The sequence below is a fragment of the Cydia pomonella genome, chromosome 19 (genome assembly GCF_033807575.1).
Source record: "Cydia pomonella isolate Wapato2018A chromosome 19, ilCydPomo1, whole genome shotgun sequence".
In the NCBI taxonomy this organism is placed as follows: Eukaryota; Metazoa; Arthropoda; class Insecta; order Lepidoptera; family Tortricidae; genus Cydia; species Cydia pomonella.
The window spans coordinates 6,417,682-6,429,670 of NC_084721.1; the positions used below are offsets into that span (position 1 = coordinate 6,417,682).

Sequence of the window (11,989 nt, forward strand, 5' to 3'; positions counted from 1 at the left end):
ACCTAATCCCTTGACACTTGACCTACGGTGCATAGGCTATCTAATATCTATACCTATGTAGTTGTAGGTACTTTAAAGGTATTTCCCACGGCTCGCTTGGTTCCTCGTCACGAATGTGCATGACGCATCTTTTACGTTGCATTTATTAAGTACTTATTTACCTATATAGCTGTGTTGGTTTAGTAATTAATGTGTGTAACGTAGCTACTAAGCTATGATTTAACAAAAAAGTAAAGCAATTAAGTTGATAGATCTTAGCCAAAAGAGACGTATAATTTTAATTTGTTTATCACGTCTAAATACGGGAATTACTTTGGCATAGAGTTGAATGGTATAGAATGAAATATAGGTATAGAAATAAGCACGCCTCATGCCTACGTGTATACGAAAAGATTACTTCATAAAAAGGTGCACTTAAAAAGAATCAGTGCGAATCGGACTTATGATATTGATGGTTATCTTAATGCACTACAAAATATAATAATGATAATTATATTATTCAATACTACTGTCTGTCAAACAAAATAATTGATTATTACATCAAAATTGCATTGAGATTGAGATTTGATAGACTTCGATAATCCAGAAAAACTAAGAGTCAGCTGCACCAGACTGTCTGTCACCGTTAATTAAACTGTAGGGGGCAGTACAGAAGACGTCAGATTTTTGGCGCGGTGTAATTGTAAAGTTTGTAATTCCAAAGTAGCCCACAATATGACAGAATCTACTATGCACAAGAAAACGTACGAGAACGGTAGATGACAGCTGGCGTGGCTTGCTTGGTTTGGCGTGAAGTTTCAATGTATACGTATACTATGTTTTCGATTCAGGCCACAAGATGGCGGACCCTTCAACGCGCCCGGTCCCTATTGTATGGGAAATTTCATAATTGACTTCAGAGTGACGTTGATGAGTAGATCAGAGGGCCTACCGCGAACCACGTTCCAGTTCCGTCAACAGCCCCAGTCATACTTATGTACGAATTTACAAGTGCGACAAAGTGGTTCGCGGTAGGCTATCTTTACGATAATTGTGGTAGGTGCAATTGGCCCTATACAAGAGTATCATAAAACTGGAACCCATGGGAAACTACATATCGTAAGATCGACATTCCGGCACTCATTCGTGGCACTGGATTAATTAGAATGACGCGGAGCACAATAGAGTTTAAAAACTGGCTCCCAGCTCTTTTACATATCTAGCGCATATCTTGCCATTGTTTTGAGCAATGAACAGACAGATAGGTATATAAAAGGACTGTCTATCAAAATCACGCCGCGACAACACGCGACACGCAACGAGATCTCGTTACGGTCAAAGAATTTAATGTCAGTACCATTTTATACCTTGTCACAGTGATACCTGAGTAATAGTAGGTATGAAGTCTTTAGCGACTTTCATATGGATTGGCACTGTGACAAGGTAAGAAATGGTACTACGACTAATTTATTCGACGGTACATATATTTATTGAGTATGGAGCTTAGAAAGCCAACAGTAGCGCAATTAAGTAAACTATCTGCGAGAGTATAGATGAGGTCGCGGAGTTAAGAGGAATGTACACCACGTGATCGTCATACACAAAGAGAAAACGGTTTTTCCACTTCTAAATATTTTCCATTCTCCATGATTTTTTAGTATGAAAAACTAAACTTACCTAAAATATATTATGCTGAAGCGATCAAAATCAAAGCGATTTGTTAAGATTTAGTTAGTCGAAAATGTTTTCTCCCGAAATGGAATTTCATAGAAAAATTACCGTTATTTCGTTAAATTCTAAAGCTATTATTCCCTCTTAAAGTCGAAATATACTCATGTTGATGCATCTCGTCTATGACTAGGATATCTCACTAATGATTCCGTCAACAACAAATATGAAATGCATTTCCGTATTGACTCTTATCGAGTCTTTTTCATTTACATGTCTCTGATACATACGTCAATCGCAATGTTTCCTTATTTGATATAGACAGAAAGAAACCGAGTCATTAAATCAGATAAGAACGGTATATTTCTGTATTGCAGTAACGACGTTATCAGACGTTACTAAGATAAACAGTTGAAGTGTGATATGAAAGGAAAGGTGAAGTACCTGGCAATTAGTGATGCGATTATGAAAGAAAAGTATCGATAACATCTACACAAGATGGCAATGATATGGCTGTCATCGTAAAGTACCTGTGTAATGTTTCGACAGTAGTCACATTAAACCAATAGATAGGTAGGATAGGTTCGTCAGGTTGCTGTTGCTTCAGATGTCCAAAGGGCAAGCTGTCCAGAAATATGTCGACGAAGCCCCGCATAGCGGAGCTTCGTCGACTCAAGGAACGAGATAATGATTTTCACGATTTACGATATGCCTAGGATTTCATAATCTACCTGATTCTACGATCGGCCGCTGACATATCGACTAATCTATCTAAAAGAAAAAAAATATCGGGATGGCAGATGCAACGAAAGTGTGATAATTTCAATACATTATTTAAGTTTGTCGTTTTCTATTAACGATTGTAAATTGGCCCCCACAGACCTGAGTCTCATGGTAGTTTGTATTAAACGTTGAGTAAAAAGGTACTCTCGATTAAAAGCCTAGATCTGATTCATAATTGTTTATTTACCTTACACAATAGGTCAGTTATAGTATATACACGTATAAACCAAAATGATTAATACTGTACAAAAACAAACGTCATCAGAACCTCAAGTAAGTAGTAAAGAAATATTCAGATTGTTACGAAAATACGTTCAATTTAAGCTTAGTATACGTTTTTGTCCCAGTCAAGCTCAAAAATACTAATGCGAATAATGTGTCATACTATGATGGTACCTAATACAGATTTTACCACTATACCATTTATCGATATATTTTTCTATTTATTTTTTACCTTGACTAAGTAACAAGTAGCTAAGTCATCAGTCATTAACGGTCTCGTGGCTGGCGTAGTTACGTTTGTTTTACATTATGCATAGTTGCATTGCAAAGCAATTTGTTTCGTTATAAACTTCGTTTTCCTTAAGTTCTGTTTGATTAATTTCACTAATAGTATGCAGGTAGGTAGAAATAGAAGCCTTAAAAAAGTAAGTTTATTGTGTAAACTTACTGTACATATTTGTACATTAAATAAACAGTGAATTATTTAAATTAAAAACAAATTATATAAGCCTCACTGCTTACATGGATGGCAAGCTCGATGTTACCTACTATTTTACGACTGAGTGGAGTCTAGTTTTATATCTCTTTTCGCTCTATTACCTAGCCTGCAAAATATATCACAGACATATACATACATGTTAGCTATTATCGATATCGATAGAATAATTATCGAATTTCCACACGCTTACTGTCAACGATACGAACGGTCCAATAACGAATAACGAACGACACGTGATCGAGTAGCGTTTCCATTAAATATTATATACATATTTTATAACGAGCACGTGAGACAGGATCTTGACTCGTATCGGTATATTCGGTTGGCAGGTGGCCAGAAGCCGCTTGACTGCTAAGGGCTTGGATATTTGAATTGTAGAACTCGATTAACATAATAGTTCGATTATTTAATAGGTAACAGAGGGTCAGATGTTTAAAACAGCACCTGACACCACAAATTGTGAGACATGATTGTGGTATTACTTTCAATGTGTCCTTTTTCTTGGAAAGACACATGCTTTTATCATTTTATTGAGGAATTTAGACGCAAGATATGCTTGATATCACAGTTTTCTATTTGTTAACAGTTTGTCAAGATAAGGTGCACCATTTGAACGGGAAAATAAAGGATGTTTTTTTAAAGTCCGTTAATTTTAAGGCTGCATTCCTGAGCTTAAATTAAGTAACTTTCTCAATGAAACCGGTATTATAATAAAGTAAATTTTGGAGATATTAATTTATTTTTATCTGATATGGCCCCTACGAGCGTGTACACTTGCTTTATGGCCTCTTTATAAATCGATCAGTCTTTAGCATGAGTTTATACATTTGCTATTAAACTATCTCGGACTATATTCGAAATGTCATTGATATGTCATTGTTTTCAATTGTTTGGTGGATTTAAATATTATGACTGTGTTACAATAACGCTATTAGTTACTTTTTACAAAAAAAAAACTAAACAATTTAGTTTTCATAAAACGTATTTACTTACTCAGCCATACCCCGAAGTAAACGGAATTTAAAAAAAACACCAGTATATAATAGTGTGCTGGTAACATCACTATCGCCATTTCTTTCTGTTCTGCCGACCGTTATACCAAATTAACTTAAAATTCTGATGGCATTTACACTTTTTAGTGTCTGAATGCGATAATAGGTTGATTATCGAGAACTGGTAATTGGGAAACTGGTATCGGCAAGATGAGAATCACCGTTGCGCGAGCGTACGCAAATAGTTTCCGGGTGCCACTGTAACGTTACCTCGACTTACTAAAAAAAAAGTTCGTCAAAATTTTCAGAAAATTATGTGCCCAATTTTGTGACGACAATTAAGCCAGAAATCTTTATGGGAAGTGAGTTTTTCCTTTTTAGGGTTCCGTAGCCAAATGGCAAAAAACGGAACCCTTATAGATTCGTCATGTCCGTCTGTCTGTCCGATTATGTCACGGCCACTTTTTTGATGGAATATCGCTTATACTTTATGAAATGAAAACAAAAAAAGTTTTTATTGAAATCTAAAGCTTACATTAAGCATAAAGTCACAAAACTGGCAGTGATTAACTTTTCTTAACAACGTATGCGAATTAGATACATTATTTTCTGAAAACTCCCAAAAAGAGCTTTGATACTGGCAAAGAGAATTTGAAATACAGTTGGATTTTCAAAGAAAACTTTGTAGCCACGTAAATTTGCTGTTCTCTTATCGTATCTTTCGACTTAGATCCATTCTTTCACTGATATGTGTGAAATTTGTTAAATATCAAAAAGTGGCCCCATTTTACCGGCATATCCCAAAGGTTATGACGCCATATCATTCGTCTTTTATCTATTAGATGGCGCCACTTTTTGAGATTTAACAAATTTAACACATTTCAGTGAAAGAATAAGGATTAAAGTCAAATGGCGTTCCAAAAGTTTTAATCATGTGTCAAGATGGGCGTAAATTTACTGTGGCTACAAACTTTTCTTTGACAATCCACCTCTATTTCAAGTTCTCTTTGATACTGGTCAGACTGAGCCTTTATACGAAGTAAGTAGTCGGAATAACACGCCTCATCTTACGCCTGTCGGACAGTGGCCCAGTGACTCTGGTTGCGCAAGAGTTAGATAATGGTCGCACATTCTAATGAGTTGTCAATTGAATTGAAACTGACGAAAATTTTATTGATGCGGCAATTGTTTTATTGGGGCCATTGATATAATTTTGGGGTTATGAAATTGGTTAAAACTGTTAAAAGGCATGATTTTTACAAGTTTTTATTTAACTTGCAATGTATGTAACTTGTGGATAACGTTGTTGGCTGTACATAAAAACAACACTTATAATGTAACACCATTTGTAGATTGTATTTGTATAGTTGTTTGTTATCCCTTAAAAACAATAAAATAAAATAAATAAAATAAAATGTATGATGTATGTAACTTTGTTTGCACGGGTCAAATCTTGCAAGTTAAATTTGACCCACTTCCCTACTTATGAAGCTGATTTTCTTGACCCAATTTGCATACATTTGTAGGTCGGGTGACAATGCAATATTATGGTATCATCAAGCTGATCTGAAACTCTGTGATAAAACAACGCAGTCTTAAGTGTGTTTGGGGTTTTTAGAATGGTCTCGATGAGAATTTTTTATGCAAAGAAAAGTACAGTCAGCGATAAAATTTTGTATGAAAAATGAAATTTTGCTAAAACTTATTAATTATTAAACTTAAACTTATTAATGGATATAATTTTAAAAATACTGACTTCAAGTGTATTTAATTGCTGTAATTAAATATATTTTCTTTAATCCTGTTCCTTTAGAGACTTCGTCATAATTATATGAATTTATTGAAAGTACTAAGCTCAAAATAAAAGGTACTTAATTACGAACCGTAGAATAGAAAAATAAAGGCGGTTTTCAATCATAAATTAAGCAAAAAAAACAATTAGCCGAAATAATTCAGTAATTAAAAAAAATAATAAATAGATAAATATTATTAGGATATTATTACACAAATTCACTAAGTCCCACAATAAGCTCAATAAACCTTGTGTTGTGGGTAGGTATTTAGACAACGGTAAATATAATATTTGAATATGTATAAAACATAGAAAACACCCATGACTCAGGTCAGGAACAAATATTCGTGCTCATCTCACAAATAAATGCCCTTACCAGGATTTGAACCCGGTACCATCGGCTTCATAGGCAGGGTCACTCACTACCCACTAGGACAAACAGGTCGTCAAATATAAAAAGAAAAAAAAAATGCTGTGTAACAGATGATACATTCACAAGTCCCATTTTTTGTGTAAGTAGTAACAAAATATTTACAGAGTTGACGCAATGAAATTAAGTATACGAATGAAAATTAACGGGATCTCGCGTTGAGTACGTGCCATCGCGTGCTCCCGTTGAAGAAGCTCCTCGTTATTGAGCGAAACATATCGAGCAATCATCGACTAAAAAAAACGTGAGTAACCCGTTTTAATATTATCTGTCTGTGTCTCACGGAAGTTTTGTTATGCGTTATTGTAGATCTGTGGACATATCAATCAACCTGTATCGTCATCGTCCAACTAAGCATTCGTAAACCTTATTGCGTACAAAATAAGGTCCAATGAAGGTTAGTTAAATATTGCTAATAGTACAAATCAAGTATTTTCATGTACACATTGTTTACAGGTTATTTACGGCAGTGTTGCTCAATTGATCTGGGGATTAAGGAGATAATAAGCTGATAACTATTTTCGAATCAAAACAGTAAACAGTGGAATAGTACATTAAGGTAAAAAGAGATATTTAAGTTTACTTGGCTGTAGGTACCATCAGTCATAAAAGTACATGGCAACTTTATCAATGAATTCATTCATAATTTCTCCATGCAATTTCGCAGCTGACTGTACATTGTTAAGGTAAGCTTTTTAAATCATAAACAGATTATTTTACCTGTACTTTTCCGAAAATAAGAAATTCCCACCAAAAACATTTTCATGGAAAATGTTGCCAAGACGAGACCATATGAATCGCACTGCCAAAAAGTTTTCACATCTCATATAGAGCCAAGTGTTTCATTACATGAACTATTTCTACAATAGTTATAATAGGGCTCTACATAAAATCTGATAACTTTTTGACAGTGCGTGCCATATGGTTTCGTCTTGGCAACATTTTACATGAAAAAGTGTTTGGTGGGATTTCACTTTCTTTCTTTATTTTTGTAAGTGGCTTATGAGAATCTTCCATCCCCTAATTTAAAGGTTAAGGGGTGATTTACAAAAAATCCTGAAATACGTATTTTATTATTTATCCCTATATAAAGGAGTCCCTATATAAAATTTTAGACATCTAGCATCAAAATTTGCGGAAGTCTCATAATTTTTTTTAACAAAAATTATGATTCAGTTTCGTGACGGTCCGATCGGTCCATATAAAACGTAATATTTAAAAATTATCACCAAACTCATATAAAAATGAAGAAACTACACTTTAATCTAAGTAGAACCGATAGTTTACAAAATTTATTAAAAAACGAGGCGTTTTTTAACGAGCCGATTTAACCAATTAACTAAATAAATTGTTGCTACTTATAGGTAGGTACTTAAATAATGGCGTAACGGTTTAAGATACCAAAAATATTCACCTTTAAAAGTCTAGTCATTTAAATAAATTTAGAGTTAATATATTCCAGCAATGCAAGGCTGTTGATAGTATTAATTAAGTACCTACGCTAATTCACGGTTGCCCTTGATCGACCTCGTGTTCATGCTCTAATGCATAATGTTATTTCGTATGGGTTTCATAATAATACTTTTAGTAGTTAGGTATCATTTATATATCATTGCGCGTAATTTTATTTTAAAGCAAAGGTTAAATTTCAATAAAAATATACGGACTGACGTAGGTACAGTCGCCATAAGATATATTAGAGCGGCCAAGGTGCTGCAAAATATCTAAACAAGCATTTTAAAGCCTTGAAAATTTTACAGGTACAATTTGGCCGCTCCGATATATCTAATAGCGACTGTTATACGAACAATTTTTTGCAACCTATAGCTGAAAAATTAGGCAATTAAATGTAATTATAAGCATACAACAAAATTATTCTGCGATATTAATTTATTTTTTATTGTTTATATCGCTCTATTGTTTTCGTGGGAACACGTTTTTAAATATAATCTACAAATTGTTGTAACTGTTGTAGGTACAGACAGCATGAATCGTAGCGGGTCTGCCAACCTGAAATACTTTTCCAAATAGGTGTATATTACTCTCGCAAACCCAATTTGTCAGTAGAAAAACGCGCGACATTCAATTTTTGTATGGAAGACTGACCATTTGCACCAAATTTTTTAAATTTTGCTGCCTTTTCTATTGATGGAAATGGTTTGCCAAACTATAGCTTAACAATTCGCGTTTAAAAAAAACTGTCGCCGTCGAATTGTTCTATATGTCGTATATAAGAGACATATCTCTTTTTGTTAAGATATTAGAGAATGGTTGGTAGATACTTTTGACGCGTTGTCTGATCCATTACTTTTGATGCTGACTGTATTATAGTTATAATCTAAGCTAATGTACTAAGCCAGGCGCTGTTATCAGCAATCACCCAAAATATACAAATATGTTAGGCATTCGATTTGTCTCTCTATAATAATACAATATCTACCTAATAAAAACGTGTAGAGCAGAAGTAGCTCTACAGTGATTAATCAGAAATAGAAAGAGTAACATTTTAAGCACTTTTCATGAAGTTATTTCTAAGTTGAAGCATGAAAATAAAAGCAACTTTATTTGATAATAATTAATTAGTATGAAATCTATACCACGAACGGTAAACTCAATGAAAACACTGCAATTGTACATGAATTAACACATTCACTGCCATGAACACGTATGTATGTTAATTTTGAAATGAAAACGGGGCGCCCTGCACCGAAAGTGTTAAGGAAGAACCACCGCCTTGACTATAATCTCAAATCGCATCTAAAAACCCATAACTATCAATGAAACATAAAAAAACTACTCACATTCTAAATACTCCACATTGTGGTCCACTTCAGGTATCAGATGCATGAAGGTGGTCGACAGGAGCACACCACCCCCAAAAGACAGCAATGTCATCACTATCCGATTCGTAGACTTCAGGTTGCTCGCCTCTCCAGCCGACACCCAGTTGAACTTCTTCGCCAGCAGCAGAGGAACGATCCCGCAGACCATGGAAGCACAGAAAAGGACAGCCATAGCCACCCCTTTAGCCAGAATAACCCCCTCGCCATCATCGTGGTCGTGATCTCCATGGCTGTGACGGAAGTCCATTTTAAAGTTTTATGTGGTGTTTACGTGTACTGCGTGGTACCAAGCCCGGTATGAAGTGAACTGTGTGGTACCAAGGGCGCGCGCCCTTTTATACAGTATCGGTATCGGTATCTGGTGCTGGTATCACATGCGCGCGCGTCGTTCGAGAGCCAAGTGGATACTAGTCGCGGCGTCGGCGCCGCTGGCGGTCGGACCGTCCACTCCCGCGCTCTACAAAAACCTTAAGGCTCTTGCAACATCGTTTTGGTGTGCACTTAAATTTCGTCACTCAAGGAGGATTTAACGCTTGGAGCTACGGTTATATGACATGAACATGACTGAGATGCATTAGAACATGAGTGATTTGATTGATTCATTTAGGCAAATTTTTATTATGTTGCCGTTTTTTATTTGGTCAGATTTCGTGGAACATTTGGTGGATAGATAGTTTCTATTCTGTACAAAATTAGCGCAGTTTTACCGTACCTTTGTTCTAAAAAGTCTTCCTCTGACTTACTGAAACGTAGGTATGAAATTTTGATAACTTAACGGAAAATTGCGTAGGCATATTTTTAGACAAGTGAGTTCGTTTACTGTTTAGGTAAGTTTAGGTTACCTTTAAAAAATCGATCACAAAATAAAAATGGGCAGTAATCAAATTGAAAATATTTTTTTCCCGACTATCGAGAATCGAATGTAATGTTGTACTCGTATGTTTGTATAACTTTATCGTAGGCACGCGCTACGGTCTGTACGCGACTGATTTTAATGTTTATATTCGTGTCAGTTGTATAAATTTTAGAATCAGTCACATTTCAATTTAACATATTTCTACTCGTAGGTACAGCGAGCTGCAAAATTTCACGGAGACATTAATTAATTAATTCATATCCACATATGAATTCATTCATTCTTGGCCACTGCCAAGCAATTTTGCGGCCGGGTATACACTCGTATAGAGACAAGAAAAATTGTGGCAACCATGCAAGGAACACCCAGCACTCTTTTGAGTTTTGTCTCATGTGACGTCGCTCCGCACATTAGTGTCTTGGGTCAAACTTGGTTAAACTAAGCCGATGAAGCCTCCTAGCCACACGATTAGCCCCTTCCTCATAAAGGACCATGGGTAGCTTTGTATGGAGCTTAGTCCAAAAACCAAAAGAAATCAGTCCGGTTCTCACCGTCATTGGGATTAGTTGTGTCCTTATGCGTTAATAAAAGATAACCAGTGAGTTTGACCCCTCGCCCTTGGTCATTTAGCTTTACTGTCAGTGTCTCGCGCGCCTGGTTTTTGATAAGGTGTTTACAACCATCGTCGCATCTTTTATTCTTTTAAATACCGGCGTATTACTTTAACTATTTTATTATGGAGTGTGGCAAGTGTAGTGAAATAGTAAGTGATGGTGTTTTATGTAACACATGTAATAAACACTTACATTTTGGATGTGCTGGGTTAGCGGAAACAACCTTTAGGCGTATGACCAATGAGAAAAAAGCATCCTGGCGATGCCCCGCGTGCCGAGTGGCCCCGCAATCGCCCCAAATTTCTCAGGAGGCCTCGTTAGCTGACTTGTTTGCCGAAGTAAAAATTTCGAGAGCTTCAATTGAGGCCAAAATAGATAATGTTCAGCTGCAAGTCACTGATTTGAACAACAAGTGGAGCAGCTTGGAGTCGCGCCTGGCTAGTATGGAGGAGAGAATTTCGAATACAGAGGATAAAATAGAGACCCTTTCGACTTTGCCGCCGCAAATTAAAGAGTTACAGGAACACGTTACATGCCTCAAAAAGGAAAATAATGATCGTGATCAGTTTGGAAGGCTAAATAACGTGGAGATCACCGGTGTTCCGTTACGTTCAGGGGAAAATCTGCGTACCATATTTCACAATATATGTACCAAGGTCGGCTTTGCCCTTGACCAATCGGACATCGATTGTATTCATCGGATTAGAGTTTTCTCTACGGAAGCAAAGCAGCAAAATCTTCGTCCACCCTCGATTATCGTCCGCTTTACCCGGCGGGCGCGCAGGGACGAGTTGCTGGCGGCGGCCCGCGCCCGCCGTGGCATCACCACGGCTGACGCCGGCTTGGACGGTCCATCGATCAACGTTTACTTGAACGAGCACCTGACGCCCGCTAATAAGTTGTTGTTAAAGCGTGCACGCGAAGTAAAATCTGAGCTGAACTATGCTTATGTGTGGGTGAAAGAATGCAAGATTTTTTTGCGTAAAAATGACACTTCGAGGGTTATACGTATCGTCTCCGAATCCGACCTGTTAAAACTTAAATGACTTTTATGTTTAACTAAATTGTGCCAACCTTTGTACTACATTAATGCCCAGTGGTGTATATTTAAAGTTACTTGGTATTTGTACTGTATTATTATTGTATTGTGCTTTAATCCCTCGGTTTACATATTTTGTCGCGCCCTTTATGTAATTATAATAAAAACATATATTTATAATACGCTCTTGGTAGTAAACGTGCTTATATTTAATGAACATTATATTAAATTTTTGGCATACTTTGAGCCATGCTACTACTTCATATCCTTAT

General features: G+C 36.1%; 2 protein-coding genes across 2 annotated transcripts in view; one reads left to right on the plus strand and one right to left on the minus strand.

Annotated features, from left to right (window-relative positions):
* The window catches only part of LOC133528560 (zinc transporter ZIP1-like), a 48,031-nt gene extending 38,258 nt beyond the window's left edge, over window positions 1-9,773 (minus strand). Inside the window, exon 1 of the mRNA XM_061865986.1 lies at window positions 9,167-9,773. Coding sequence (XP_061721970.1) covers window positions 9,167-9,455 — 289 coding nt within the window. The 5' untranslated portion in view covers window positions 9,456-9,773. The remainder of the gene's footprint in view (window positions 1-9,166) is intronic.
* A 1,138-nt stretch (window positions 9,774-10,911) lies between these two features.
* On the plus strand, window positions 10,912-11,724 carry LOC133528484 (uncharacterized). Its single transcript, XM_061865874.1, has one exon. It carries the CDS (start codon window positions 10,912-10,914, stop codon window positions 11,722-11,724), a length of 813 nt encoding a protein of 270 aa, XP_061721858.1.
* The last annotated feature ends 265 nt before the right edge of the window (window positions 11,725-11,989 follow it).